We start from the raw sequence: 15,182 nt of genomic DNA on the forward strand, positions 1-15,182 counted from the left end.
CGATAAATTAAAAGTCAGATAGACATCTAAAAGTAATCAACTAATCACAAAAAAAATTGTACATTTAAATAATTTGTTTAATGATAACAAGTGCTTCTGACAGCAACATATTGAACGCATCATATTCTAATGCAGTGGCCGCAATTCATTTTCTATGCAACGATGTTCTCTACCGCATTCTTTCGAGCTGCCTAACACGAGATCGACGTGTGACATTACAATTAGTTTCTTCTACGCATCAAGATGTATAAATTTATATTACGTGTTATTCGCCGCGATTCACCGATCCATCGTTATCATTCTTGTTCATGTATACGAGTCGCATAACCTACCGCTCCAGTGTATCAATTTTTCATCACTAATTCGTGGTAATCTCGATCTATATTATGCTTGCTTATCGCTGCGGCATGCCGTCCCGATATATATATTATCTACATAGATTTCTGCGCTCCTCCAAAAATTTTCTATTTTTTTTTTTTACGAAAAGATACGTCATGTTATTGGAATATTACATCAACTCTAATACTGAAATCTTTTATCGCAAAGATTCTTTGTTATATACCTACTTTGGATCGTTATATATATACTTTCCTGGCGCTATCTTGGACAAGGAGAATTTATGACTATTTACGGTCCTGTTTCCGTATACCCTCAGACCCTCATTCATTGTGGTTGTGTTTACTCACGCAGAAGCTCGTGCATATATGTTCACTCACCTGCACACTCGCATACCTGCACATACACGGCAACGCACAATGTGAGCGTGCGACCTTGTGAGCGCAACAGGCGTCACTCCATGCACAACCACCACTTTACAATCTAGAGACGGTGTACGATGTACAATAATGGCGGGTATACAAGTAAATCTCCCTACTTCAACGGTAACGGCCACTTTTATGACAGTACCGTACGACCGTAGTTACAAATATTGGAGTTTCAAAGCATAAAAATTTTTAGGTTAATTTTAAATTAAAAATTTTTAAATTAATTTTAACTTTAAAATTAACCATCTGACGTGATCGCGACAGAATTTAATTGCATATCAAATATATTAAGCAGAATAATACTACTAATTACATATACTTCGTACGATAAAATAAGCGAAAAAAATCTTTTAAAAAATTCGTGTGTTGTCATGCATGTATGACACACGCGAGACGGTACATGTCCTTTTTGGCGAATTTCTCACGCGCGTCGTCTGTTCTTTTATAAAATCCTGTCCGACTGGTGCCCATCGGAAGATGCCTTTGTTACGATCCGCCACTGTAAACCGGCCACGTTGGTCTCTTATAAAGGGAACCCACGCGAAAGCAAGCTGCATACCACGGCGGCGCGTCGCGCGCAAACGGAGTCGAGACGACTCTGCTGTCACGACTGCAATAACGATCGCACACGCGCGCAATCCGCTCACGAAGCCAGCCATTCATGGGGTCCCACGCATCTCGTTGACGGCTGTTGATGACCGTCCAAGGTCCAAGTTGATCCCGGTGCGTCGCAATGCGCTGCGAACGCGATTGCGGACCACGACGGCGTGTGCGGTGAAAGCCTCTCGGCAAAATTCCTCCCGGCGATCGGCGGCGACGAAGGTGGTGGTGCGTGTTTGTACACGTTCGATCGCATCCAGTGTGACCATGGTATCGCGCGTCTGACGCCGTTGGCCATCGACAGAAAGATCGTATAGCCGCGGGGCACCCTCGCCAATCACGAATCCGCCAGACGTGGCTCGACGTTAGACCGTTGTTGCCGCTCGCCGGTCGACAACGATCCTCTTCCTGCTCGCTCCGAGGATCTCGACCGACACGCTGAGAGCCGGCCGTCGCAGCAGCAGCCAGCAGCAGCAATTTGCTCCGAATCGCCGGGATCGCGATTATGGTACGTGCAAGTTTTGCTTTTCGCGGGTCGCGCGTGTGGAACAAGCTACCTGACGCGTCACCCGAGTCGGTGCATTGTAATTCGTGTCTCAGTAATTCGAAACCGCGCACGCTCGCGTCAAATTAGAGGGGAGATAACATAACGGATCGTTTTCAGATGTTTCCGATAATAACGAGAAAACGCATTGCGGCTAAGCAATTAAGGAGAATAAATAAAACAAAAAGATATTCGTTTCCGCTATACCGTTACCGTTGCTTCGCGAGAAACGCGAGGAATATGCTGTACAAAGCATTCGACATAGTTGGAGCGAAATTTCATTCAATCTATGGGCGAGACAACACGGAGGAGGAATAAGATTAGAAATTATCGCTTTTGTTTTTTTTCCTTCCTACTCCGGATGACACACCGAGCGTTGAAGTCTCTATTAAGAAGATGGGAGACGCCGAGCGTCCCTATCGCATTTGTCTCGTCAATTCTCCTTAGTTAATGATGCGATAATCGAGGTCGGTGCCGCCGCCGGGTCTCGGCAAACGCGATTTTCCTCGCGGCACTCCGGAGCGGTCGTGGCATAGCGGCGATTGCTCCGGATCGATCGACGGCGACGGCGTGGTCGCGAGGAGAGGCGAAGCTTCTTTTTTCTCGGGGAAAGTTCGATCGCGTTACAGCTCGTTTCTTCGATGCTCTCGAATGTCCTGTTCTTGCACGCGCGCGGCTTTATTGGGAGCGAAAGGGCGGCCGGGCCGGCCATTGTCGATTCAGAACAGCTGATAATCACTTGTTGGTGATGATGGAAGCATATTGTGTTTTCCGCTGAGAAGAGAAAGCACGCTGCTTTACGAGCGAAAAATTTACGATCACGCTTTACGATCGAAAGTCAAAAGAATCGCCCCGGAGCATTGTTCTAATACTTGTTTCTGGTAATAACTGTTTTGCAAACATTTGTAAGTCTGTAAAATGATTTACTCTGTTGTAAAATAACAGTAACAACGTTACATCGCGCGATATAAAATCGATCATAAAAATAATTGAGGCACTTCTCCCTATTTTTTTTATAAATAAAGTAATTTTAAGGAATTATTCCTATAAGTAAAAAATGACAAGCGCAGCTAATAAAACATTGAAGCAATTATGAAATAGGATAATATCACAATGTTTTAATAGCCGTCATTACTATATAGCTTCAAGATGATAACGATGAACATAGAAGATCTCGTTATCTGCGGAAATTCTTGTCGTTATCCACGGCAAACAATCACGCGCCGTTCCGAAAATCGTATCTCCTGGACAACCGCGAGCATGACGGCGTATTATATACATTCGTGTATTAATAGCGCACCTTTAGCGTGCGCCTGTGCAGCTAGCTTATAATAAAACGCTCACGATAGAATTTTGCAGCGTTCGCGGACAACGCTACCGAGCCCGTGGTGATCGACCGTTATCTAAACGATCGCTCGTTTGCCGATAAGCCGTAATTGAGAATTCGAAAGGACAATTGCGCGAACATGGCGCTGGCGAAGATCAGGAATTTCATCGACAACGGCCTGAAGACGGTGTCGACGCCGTTGGATCGCACGGTGAATCTGGAACCGGAAATCGGCATCAAGATCGTGCACTCGCCGAACGACAAGACACTGAACGTCACCGTGCTCGGTGCCAGGCACTTGCCACAGAACTTCGGTTTCACCAGAGTCAATAGCTACGTCGTGAAGGTAGAGTTAAACGCGAGAAAATGGCTCGAGAATGTAGATCGATCGCATTTGAGCAAACAGAAAGCGCGTATGTCATCTCGTCAACGGCTCGTATTCTCCACGCACATTTAGCGCCACGAACATATCCACAATTTAAATCAATGGATTTAATACGATAATTTAATTTAAAAAAAAATCTTTTTTTCGTACACATATAGTTAATTTTGTATGCACTAATAAGATCTGAGATGAAGTAATCAATGTCGTTCGATAAATGTGCGTCGGAGATGCCAGACGATGCCAACACTTCATCTATGCAAACTGCAAGATCGCGCTCCGCTATACGCTTCGTCGTACTCGAGCCTGAATTACGCGTGAGGCGGAGACGCTCGCAGCACTCTTGGGTGTTATCTGCGATTACGTAATTCCATATGAATGACGCGCATTATAGAAGTCCGGCATTAACTGTAGTATCCTATTGACTGGCGAGAGAATGTTCTTTACGACTTTCTTCGACGTTGTCGCGCGAGTAGGACAACTTATGTCCCGCTAAACACCTGCATATTATGTGGCAGAAATCAATTTAACGCTTCAATATATTTCGGGAGCACGCGGTATACACGGATCGTTAACGAAATGTCTGCTGCAGTGTAGTGGTGGCATAAAAATATTTCTAACTTGATTGCATTATTTACGACTGGACGTAAATTCAATCGTACAGAAAATATGAATTTTCTTCTTATACCGTTGGAATATATCGATGAATTAGAAATGAACATTTTATAATTCAAAGAATTCTTTTTAGAAAATGGATTCTCGCCACAAAATAAGTACAAGTCAGAATCTATTAATTTCTTTTACTGCTTGTGTCTCTCTCTCTCTCTCTCTCTTATTCTCGTTTTATTCTTATATATTTCCATTTTAAAACTGGCGCGATAAATCATGAATCGGAGTTTGCTATCAGATATCGAAGAAACTGACGATCGTAATTTTTCAGGTGAAGCTGATTCCTGGAAAGGAAAAGTTCGAGACCACGTCGAGGAATGAATCCTGGCCACAGTGGAACGAGGAATTTGTTTTCCTCCTGCGCAAAGAAACCAAGCAAAAGTTTGGCAAATCGAAGGTCGTGGAGGAAGAAATTAACGGATCTAGATTTATCGTCGCGACTCTCTACGCGGTTCTCGAGGACAAGCCTCTGATAGCGACTGACAAGAAGGATTCGGATAAAACGTTGCCCACTAAAGAATTGCCAAAGAAGGGCGGCAAAAAGAAGGAAGGTCAGAGCACTTCTGCCAATAATCAGGATTCTACCAAGAACTGCAAACTCCTCAGCCAGTTCTTCGGCAAGAATTCTGACAAACTCGCGGAACCCACGGTCGTGGAGAGAAGAGCCTACGACAAGAGACGAACCGTTGGCGCAACGACAATTCCACTTGACCCGAAGAATTTCGTTTGCAAACCGCCAAAGTCGAAGCACGCCAGCGATGTGTCCACAGGGGACTTGTGGAAACCACTACGACCGATCGCCAGTGGTATCTCAGGTGCCGAGGAAAGAGTAAGTTTTCGCAGTTTCGTAACGACTGGCACTGCGCGGTCGCAAAAACCACAGTTACGCCATTTCTGAGTGAGGAAGAGCTGAATACACTATTTGCAATGTACAAGCAAATTTACTCTTCAGCTAATACAACGATGTCGTACGCACTCGCAATTAATGTGTAACTGCGCAATCATACTTTTAACGTAGAAATTTTCTCAAAGATCAATCTCATTTTCCACGATAAAATCCTGATTTTTAAAATTACATCTACTTTTTTCACTTTTACAATTCTTTTGGAAATAGCTGTGGTGTCACTTTATATACATATATGTATATTAATAAAAAATGTATATAATATAGGTGCGCGTTTATTTGTTATAAATATTGAAATTTTCCTCTGTGATATACATCGCTATACTCTTTATCTAATTTTTTTTATCAAAATATATAAAATATTCTTTCAGAAAGAGAATAAGAAGGGACAAGTTGAATTGTCCTTATGTCTATCGAAGGGCGAGAAAGATGAAGACAGTGGCGGGCAGCTAATATTGTCTCTGAACCGTCTGAGATGCTCGCTTCAGACGATGCATGAGCACGAGGGTCTAAAAGGACAGATGTATCTGAAGATGTCGGTTGTTGACAACGGTCGAGTAACACATTTCTGGAAGAGCGATCGATTTGTACCGACGGTGTCCATGAAATTCTCGCCGGAGGCGGCGAGAGTCGTCGCCGACAATCCGTACAAAGGAGCGCTCAACGACGTAAGCTTCGTTGTGAAGTTCGTCTCGAAGAATAAAATGGGTAAGCTTTAAAAGTTTTACCTTTATAAAATATAAAACCGATATATATCGTATCGCTCTTATTATTATTTAGGCAAGAAGACTCCCGTAGGCCACTTTGTGATCGGGCCTGATGTCGGTGGAACTTATGGCGAACACTGGAAGCAAGCTCTAGCGAAACCGGGACAACAGATAACGAAGTGGCAGGCGTTTGAATAAAAAAATAATAATAAGGCGCGTGAGAAGTCGGTAACTTATTCAACATTACGAAAACCGCAGCCATTGAACGACTTTCCTCTTAGATATCTTATAGAGTCACAACAGCGTGAAAACGAGAGCGCTATACGCTATGCTATAAATATTTAAGAGACACCGATCGATAAGGCTATTCCAAAGAATACCATAGAAACGTATACGAATGCAAACGTCTATGTGAATATTTCTTGAGCTGAACATGCTGACGTCTATGACCCCGCTACTGATTTTATATGAGAAATTACGTGACTTCACAAGAGGAAACTATTTTTAAATGCATGAATCTAGTTACAATATTCGACTGCACATATTCTGTATGTACAAAACCTTTGCCAATTTTAACCCGTCCTTGATTCCGCAAAGGAGAAAACTCAATGTTTCTGTCTGAAATCCGATCAATGTAACCGTCCGTAAAATAAGAATAACTGTTGTCTAAGCATATAGGTATTGTCTAAGCGTATAGGTAAAATGGATAATCGTAACAAGTACAACATATCATATTTCATAAGATCACGAGAATAAATCGCCATGTTATTTTAGTATTAATTGATATTTTGTTTCGACACAGACATAATAATTTTTATATAAATTAAACGCTCATATATGTAATCGCTTACGAAAGCGTGTCGTTAAAGATGATATATCTTTTAATAATGATAAATTTGACTAGTTTTATATATATATACTTTTAATGCTCATTTTTATTACCGCGCTAGCTAGAAATAGAGTAACAGCGATCAATATTTGGAATTGATATTAACAAAAAGCTATTTCCAATTGTGATACATCGAAATATTTTTTTATCAATCATTATTTATACAAATTAACATAAAGTATTTTATGTCAATATTAAGACCTCAAAAATTGCAAATTATATTGTTATATGATTGCACCGTACACACAGAAAAGCACATACTACCTGCAAGTAAATATTACTTGTTCTAAGTATTTGATAAGTTTATATATCCGCAAATCTACCATAAAGTCATCACAAGCATCATATTTACTCAAAGCATGTTCTGGATCTTAACGTGTCTTAGTACACTTCAAACAAAAATATTTAATTAATACAAGAATTTGGTTTATTTACTCATTACAGTTTACGGGGGAGAGAAGCATATATTTAAATACATAATATTCTTGAAAGAAGAGAATAAATTCTTGTTTTGAACACAAAACGATAAGCTTTTCTAAGATTTGTGCCAAGTCTATCTTAAAACTATTATTAAGAAAATATTCTTTGTTGAAGAAAACTATTACTTAAAACAAATAAAATAAAATAAGTAATTGCTTTCTTTGGCTGATGTAGAATGATATTTTTCTGTGTGTACTCTTTCAAAGCGACATTAAGTATGAATTAATTAGTATTAATATTTTCAGTGCTTTTACAGTTCAAATAAGAGAGGGAATACCACAAAAAGAAATAGTTAAGAAAATTCCAAAGTATTTATAAAATTATGTAATACCAATCAATATGTTTTCTATAACTTTCATATGATTGTTTTAATAATACATATTTTGACGGTATTTTAAGGTATATTTGTATGTTTGTAACTGCTGACACACCAAAAAGTACGCATACATTTCGTTAAAAATAATATTTTTATTTACTTCTGTATTGTATCTAAGACACTGAAACTAACTTTATTTATAAATATATCTCATATTACCTATAAATTTTATTATTCTCCTGCGACAAATAAAAAGCTCGATAAAGTTTCTCAGATTTCATATTTATCAAAATAATATCCCAGTTATTAAAAATCATTTTATTATATGAACTTCATATACAATCGTCTAACAACTTTATATAGTAAATTTTGAGCACAATATATTGAATGATATTGTGCTTTATACGAATAAAGTACGTCGGTGATACAATGTTACAGATCATGCCTTGTTTATATTGTATGGCAGTAAAAGGCTAATTATTAAGAAAATATATACAAAAATCATAAGAAAATGGCAAAATGCCGCGCTAAAACTAAATTGATTGCGATGATTAATCTGGACGGTTTTAGCAGTCTTATCCTTAATATCTGGGGTTGTAATAATCGAATAATTCGATATTAGTAAGATTCATAATTTGTACTATAGTAATATTACAATGGAAAAAATAGTACAAATATACAATTTTTTTTATAGCAGTAAAAATATATTTCTAGAAAATATGTAATTTATTGATAAAATGTAGCTTAAGTCAAGGTAAATTATTGACACTTCCTGGAAGTTATTCCTTCTTATAAATATTAAAAATTGCCATCGTTGATATTTAAAGATATAAAAAGGCATTTGATTGCGTAAAAAATTATAAAAATTGCATATAAAATTGCATAGTAAAAACTACGATATCTATATGTATATTTGATTGCTGGAGTTTGCGTCTTCTCTGACGTTCGATGTGTAAAAATGAGAGAGGAGTATTGAGTAAGTACAAGTGAATCTTGAACTGCAAAGATAGTTACGGAAATCTAAACTATCCAGTGAATCAGATCTGTTAAGAATCTTTGGCTAGACTTCTTTAAACGCCGAATACGTATCGAACGGTTGTTATCAGGCCGATTAACAAGAGGTACAAATTGCCGTATTGATAGGGCGCCGAGTTACAACCGTCTTTGCTATTGCACGTACAGTATTCCATAAATATATTGTACGTTCCAGTTCGCATTAAGCAAAATCGCTCGTCACCCGCGATCCCTGGCTCGCCCATGTAAGCGCAGCTACGAAAATATCTCCATTCCCCGTTAACTGTAAAACGAAAATAATTCATACGAAATACAGGGGTGCAATGATAAAATCGACGAACAACAGATTTATATTTTTGTATACTAGCTGGGTATGTGTGCAACTGCATAATTCTAATATAAATAAGTATAACCTTTTTGACGAATTTTACGACACATCGTTGGTTTTACGCCTGGCAGGTGCTCCAAGTCGGGTTCCTGCTTACAGTCTGTAATGGGCACTGTGGAATTGTCAAACGGATCCGCGCATTTCGGATCCGAGTCTGACCTGCATACCCAACATTTGATAGAAAGACCTAAAAGAATATGGCAAAGTTCGAAACGCTTTGCTATTTCCAACTGCAAGTATATACCCCCCAACATTCTAAACCGTCTATTTAAATACTCTCTAATGCATGCTTGTTTTTATATAAAGTTTATTTTATGAAGAGGTTAGGAATATGTTTGTGAAATAAATTTCTTATCGCAGTTACGCGCAAATCTTTCGTAAGAACACCGACGATACGCAAATGCGCGCCAAGTATTCGTAATCTCGATCCCGGAGAAGGTTACTTGAAGGTTAATATAAGAATATTAATTAATACTTAAATATTTTTTAGATATCTCTGACTTTATATACCTTCTTGGATGCAGCAAATAAAGAGCAACGCTGCCACGAGAAAGGAAAAGCGGATTCCGATGGCCATTTCGGGAAAAGTGTGAGGAACGTCTTAGCCCTCTTTGCTTTGCGAAAACTCCTCACGATAGCGAGAGATTCAATGCCTCCAAATACTCTTTATATATTCTATATGTCCACGCCTATAATTGACACAACTGACCGCGCGCTGCGCTAGCCCTCCAGTAGTTATACCGGGTGACTCAGAAAAAAACGAACCGGAGCAAGCTACTCGCTGAAAAAGCATCAGGCAACATTTATAATGAATAGTTTAATTGTCTAATATAATCAAATACCGAGGGCAATTATTACAAGATTATTGACATAAAGAGCCACAAATAGCTGTGCAAACTCCATAATATTTTTAATATTGCAAAGAACAAATTGAAGAGCTTTCTTCAATGATAAATAAAATTTCCGGAGTCATATTGCGCAATCATTATATATATATATATATAATATATATATATATATATATATGTGTTTCATACGTCGTGTTCATAATTGTTTAATTATCACAATTAATTACAATTAACGTGGTGTACTCTGACCTCTCATCCAGCTGTTTATAAAGGGTGTCTTACTAATAAGTAAATCTATATTTATTATATACTGATATATATATATATATATATACTTCGAAATCGTTTCGAAATAATTAAATATCGAAAGATAAGCGTGCGACCTAAAAAATATTGGGACGTACTGAAGTTTTAAAAAATCAAAATAATTTTTATGCTGTAAGCAAAGATCGAAAAACTCTCTCGATATATCATGTCTTTTCATATGTACGTTACTGAAGACTTCGGGTGTACTCGGGTTCTTCGGCGTTACGTCACGCGTGACTCGAGTCAACCGCGCCCGACAGATGTGATGTTCCTTGTTATATAGTGTCACGGTATACAGTGGCATGCATATTCACCATAAGAGTGAAATTATTTTATAGCGGCAAACTCAACGTAAAGAGAGTGCAAAACGGAAAATAAAGTGATTTATCCTCAAGATGAATGTAAAAAAGAATAAAAATCTGTTATCCTAAAAAAAGGCAATTTTAGAATTGCATATTTCGTCAACGTGTAAAAAAAATATTTTATCTCATATTAATTAATTTATGTCAAAACTTAGCTTTTTCTTATTATGCACATGTTAAATTATACAAATTTAAATTAAGTTATGATATTAAAATATCTCAAACATATTGTGATATGTGGAACAAATATATAAATATATACAGATATATTATGTTGCACTATATGCATATAGGCGCGCAACCAGTATTAGAAAATAAACGAGTTGCCAGTCAACTGTCTCTAAACGTCCACGAGTTTTTATCAAACGCGATCTCTCGCGCGTACCAGCACATGGAGCACGCAGTTCAATGTCCCTATACGCAGTCAACTTGTAAAAAATCATATGCCTCTGAGAAAATCGGACACGACTGTTACGACAAATGTTTGCCGCGCCGTTCAAGATTCAAAGCCCATTCGTGAAAATATCTTGTCTTTTCTTCCTAGTCGCGTTCGTGTTCAGAAATCTGCATCGTGAAATTTCGAATCGACCGGTGACGCGTCGAGCGAACTGCCCAGACTCACGTTCAGGCATCCTCCAGCTATCTGTATCAGTCTGAGAGAAGGGGGACGATCTTGGGACCCCAGACCCCACGGATCTCGTAGCCCGCAGCGAGCGGGATCGGCTCGCTTTCGCGGGTGGTCCGCGCCGACAACCGGCGATGTCCGCGCGCGCGCGCGAGCGCGAGCGCTCAGCCTCAGCCCCGTTTCGGGGGAAAAAACATTTGAATGCTATAAATAAATATAAATAAATTGATTTGCCGGCATTAGCATAAGTAGCAAAAGGGGGACACACGAAGCGACTTCGACTTCGGAGTTCGGTGTCTCGCCACCCGCGCGCGCGTCTCTCTTCCCCTCAGCTTACTCCGTTCCGTTCTCGCGCAAGTCGTCGTGCCGGCCGGACGTTGATTTATATCAGTGTCCCTTCGGTTTCTGCGGCATTCACCGTCGACTCTTCTTCCCTTTAACTTAAAAGGGCACTGGACTATGGCGTCCGGATACGCACACGGCCATCCCATCTCCTTTAGTCTCGCGCGAACTCGTGGGAATTAATTCTAAAGTAGCTCTTTATATGTTGCAATACCTATATATATGTGTACCAATAGTACCATTAATATATGTCAATAATATATTTGTATCGGATTTTAAATTTGCAGAACACATCAAAAATTTAATACTATTATACTTTTAATAAATAATAATTATTTTAAACTGTAGTCCAAGAATTCTAGAAATAATCAGTCTTAATTTTCAAAGGATTAAAAAGCAACAGATCTTAAGACATAATCTTTAAACGGTTTATTTATCGATTTATTTATAATATAAAAACTTTTAATTTTCATAATATTTTAATAAGTTTTCTTTCACAGCTCTGCTTTATTTGTTTTAATGATAAAAAGTTATGCGTAGTAGGATAGAACTGACAGTGCAATAATGTGTTTAAATATTCACTTTCTTGGAAAATTTTTTCTAAATTTCCAAGAAAGTGACCAAAGATAATCGAGCAAATTAAAATATAACGGTTCAATTATACAAAAAGTTGCATGCACTTTGAAGCTTTTATTTGACACTCAAGCCAAAGATCCATTTTTTATCCTCGATATACAAAAATCAATATATGTTAGTGGTAAAGACTAATGATCTTTAACTATTACGTGCGACGGGCGGTTATAATGTTTTTCCACGAAAAGCAATTCCCCGTAAATGTTTTAACGGAACTCATATTTCCTTCGTTAATGTATGGCCTACGTAACTATAGTTGCGCAATTGCAAGTTGCCGATATTCAATGTCGAGTTTTTCTTCGCAGTCGTCATTTCAACTACTTCCGATAACCATAGTCATTTCCTTTCGTCATCGGTGAAACAAGAATCATGTGGCGACGTTTGCTCTGGACCATCATCCTTTCTCGTCTCGTCGAAATTCAAAGCGGTCTCGTCCCGCCGAACGATCGTCCGGGCGAAGACTTTTTCACGGATATCTTGAGCAAAGTATTGCGAACGTCACGAGCTAACGATGTTCTTCTCATACTTCGAGATTCGCTATTAGACGGGCGGGCGAACGATATTCTTGGTAAAATAGCCGCGGCGACCGCTCAACGCGTACCGACGCTCTACGTAAACGCGGATCGGATGGAGCCAGAGTTTCGGGTTTCTTCTTGGGCAATGTCACGCGATCTGGTAGCGTACATCTACGTCTCGGGGCGAGGACCGGATATCGTCGAGAGCGAACTCGTGGCTGAAGACACGGAACGCTTCATTCACGACCGTGTCCGGCCCAAGGTGCTCGTGCTGATGATACTCCGTCGACCGTGTCACGATCTCGCGGCGCTCCTTCGAGCGATGTGGTCGAAGAAGATTCTCGACGCGATCGTCGTGGAATACTTCAAATCTCAGTACTCCGATAAGTACTCTACGATTGTCCATCGATACAACCCGTTCACCGACACTCATACCGAACAACCATATTCTACAGATATCACGTGGTTTACAGATGAATTTCCGAATATGCAGGGTTACCCGCTGGTGTACGCCATTACTCGTCGGCCGCCTTATAGCGACATTGTATCAACATCCAAGGGACAGGAGCTGAAAGGTGTGGACAAGTTCCTGTGTGAGGTTTTGGCGGATAAAATGAACTTCACCGGTGTGCCTAAGATAATAACAGAGGCCGTATATTTCCAGAAAATGCCTAACGGCTTTCAATATGGCATCATGCCTGACATAGCTTCCGGAAAATATGACGCTCTTCTAATTTCGATGCCGATATGGGGAAACAATTTAAAAGTACCATACGCCGTACAATACACCGATCCTCTCTTTATCGAGAATTGGTGCTTCGTAGTGCCAAAGTTGCTCGTAAAACAGAATTTCTTGACCGGCACTGCGATCCGATTGGTCGTTATGAATTTCTCGATCGTAGGAATTTTCTGGTTGTGCTCGAGATTTATGAAGTTCAATCCGGGCAGATGGCATTTTTTCAGAATCGTTGGTATCATACTGGCTGCATCTTTTCCATCGTCACCCACGAAGTTACACGAACGAATCATTTTTCTCTGTATTCTTGCTGTTTCCGCTTCCTATTCCTCAATGCTTTTCGCCGAGTTGACGAGCATCGGTTTCGAGGGCGATCGCTACGTTCAGTTCGATCACCTGCAGAATCTGACGAATTCTGATTTGGTGTTGATGGTGCATGAAAATATACTGGACATCATCAAGCTGCACAGCAACGACTTCGAATATCACGTACGCAAATCGGGCAAAACCGTCGTAAGGATTCCCTCTGCAGATATCTGTCTCAAGGATCTGGTGATGCACCAGAACGTATCCTGCTTTTTGTATGAGGATCGGGTCAAGCTGATCGCGGTCAACAACATGCGGAACGGCGAGACCGTGATGAAAATGACGAAGCTCTGCTATCTGTCGCCAGCGGTCGGTAATGTTTTTTCGGAAGGATCGCCTTACGTCAAGCGTGTCAGCGACTTACGTCTGATGCTCGCGTCGGCAGGCATTCGCGATAAATGGTATCGCGAGTACCTGAGGAACGAGACGAAGGAGACAACATTCCAAGTGAATCGAGATCATGTGGACTTTAAGTACGTTAGCGTATTCCATCCGACGATCTACGTACTTATAACGGGATATTCGATGTCTGCTTTCGTTTTCATCGGCGAACTGATTTGGAAATATTTTTACACTAATTTGTGAATCTATGTTTATTTCAATAATATATATTATCCGAACGGATAAACTTGAAGAATAATTCGAGAAAAAAAATAAGCAACGATAAACGCGAGGCTATATATATTGTCGTCAAAAATTGGTTTCTACTTTCATGATTGGAGACCGCGGGCGCCAATCAATTTGATCACGCATACGTAATTCGAGAATTGGTTCCCTCGAGGCGACATTATCGAATAGGGCAGAAACGTTGTCGCGAAACTGATGATCGCCGCGATACCAGTGGCGATAATGAGACGCGTACCTTAATCGCGTTCCGCGCGGGACTGCGGAACGCAGTTAATCTTCGTTATTGCGAGCACGTCGCGACGTCGACGCGTAATCGTCATATACGGCGCGAGATGGACGCGAGCAATTTTGATCAATGTAACAGTTTCCTCAAACGAGCGGAACGCCTCCGAACCTGCTCATGCGAGAGCGCGAGCGTATATCGTTTACGTTAGTCAGTCTCGCTTAGGTCGAAAAGCGGTCCTCGTTTCGGGAACGAAATCACCGGCCTGAAGAGCGGGCATGCTTCTTGCTCATTTTTTCCTCAAAAACAGCCAATTTCGTGTAATCTTCTTTGCGAGAGCGGGGCGTGGCTCGGACCACAGGGATACTTTGGTAGGTAACTGCGACGTGTGTCATTAACCGAATCCTTCAACCGACCGTGGTCGGCCTCTGCTTCCCCCCTTTTCCAAGTTGAATGAATAAGTTTAGAATTACGAAGGTGCGGTCCTCCTGGACTGACCGTTAATGATACGTTAATAATACGCAATAATCTCTAATATGTCTTCATATCTGTTACGAAAAACTCTAAAGAATCGTCGAAGAACGTCGCTGTACGGTTCGATTGACATTAATATTG

General features: G+C 40.2%; 3 protein-coding genes across 5 annotated transcripts; 2 read left to right on the plus strand and 1 right to left on the minus strand.

Moving 5' to 3' along the window:
- The first annotated feature begins 1,328 nt into the window (after window positions 1-1,328).
- Window positions 1,329-7,850, plus strand: LOC143902924 (uncharacterized). 3 transcript variants are annotated; one of them, XM_077416181.1, is made up of 5 exons: window positions 1,330-1,872; window positions 3,258-3,581; window positions 4,558-5,115; window positions 5,562-5,898; window positions 5,971-7,850. In XM_077416181.1, the coding sequence occupies exons 2-5, from the start codon at window positions 3,375-3,377 to the stop codon at window positions 6,093-6,095; spliced, it is 1,227 nt and encodes a 408-aa protein (XP_077272307.1). In that variant the 5' UTR covers window positions 1,330-1,872; window positions 3,258-3,374; the 3' UTR covers window positions 6,096-7,850. The 3 variants fall into 3 exon arrangements, with proteins under 3 accessions (XP_077272308.1, XP_077272307.1, XP_077272306.1); XM_077416180.1 differs by having other exon boundaries at window positions 1,331-1,872; window positions 3,268-3,581; XM_077416182.1 differs by lacking the exon at window positions 3,258-3,581 and having other exon boundaries at window positions 1,329-1,872.
- Window positions 7,851-7,884: 34 nt separating this feature from the next.
- Window positions 7,885-9,695, minus strand: Crok (crooked). Its single transcript, XM_077416184.1, has 3 exons — window positions 9,495-9,695; window positions 9,010-9,171; window positions 7,885-8,879 (listed from the first exon to the last, which is right to left on the minus strand). Exons 1-3 carry the CDS (start codon window positions 9,559-9,561, stop codon window positions 8,653-8,655), a joined length of 456 nt encoding a protein of 151 aa, XP_077272310.1. The 5' UTR covers window positions 9,562-9,695; the 3' UTR covers window positions 7,885-8,652.
- A 2,348-nt stretch (window positions 9,696-12,043) lies between these two features.
- Window positions 12,044-14,551, plus strand: LOC143902994 (uncharacterized). Its single transcript, XM_077416302.1, has one exon. The coding sequence runs from the start codon at window positions 12,470-12,472 to the stop codon at window positions 14,300-14,302; it is 1,833 nt and encodes a 610-aa protein (XP_077272428.1). The 5' UTR covers window positions 12,044-12,469; the 3' UTR covers window positions 14,303-14,551.
- Window positions 14,552-15,182: the final 631 nt, after the last annotated feature.

The sequence above is a fragment of the Temnothorax americanus genome, unplaced genomic scaffold, assembly GCF_048541705.1.
Source record: "Temnothorax americanus isolate GAGA-0224 unplaced genomic scaffold, ASM4854170v1 Scaffold42, whole genome shotgun sequence".
Lineage (NCBI taxonomy): Eukaryota > Metazoa > Arthropoda > Insecta > Hymenoptera > Formicidae > Temnothorax > Temnothorax americanus.

Coding starts and splice junctions, on each gene's coding strand:
- Crok (XM_077416184.1), bottom strand. CDS start 9,561: ATGGCCATCGGAATCCGCTTTTCCTTTCTCGTGGCAGCGTTGCTCTTT. Junction 9,172..9,494: donor TATTTGCTGCATCCAAGAAG/GTATATAAAGTC, acceptor ATATTCTTTTAG/GTCTTTCTATCAAATGTTGG. Junction 8,880..9,009: donor TCGTAAAATTCGTCAAAAAG/GTTATACTTATT, acceptor TTCGTTTTACAG/TTAACGGGGAATGGAGATAT.
- LOC143902994 (XM_077416302.1), top strand. CDS start 12,470: ATGTGGCGACGTTTGCTCTGGACCATCATCCTTTCTCGTCTCGTCGAA.
- LOC143902924 (XM_077416181.1), top strand. CDS start 3,375: ATGGCGCTGGCGAAGATCAGGAATTTCATCGACAACGGCCTGAAGACG. Junction 5,116..5,561: donor TCTCAGGTGCCGAGGAAAGA/GTAAGTTTTCGC, acceptor ATATTCTTTCAG/AAAGAGAATAAGAAGGGACA. Junction 5,899..5,970: donor CGTCTCGAAGAATAAAATGG/GTAAGCTTTAAA, acceptor ATTATTATTTAG/GCAAGAAGACTCCCGTAGGC.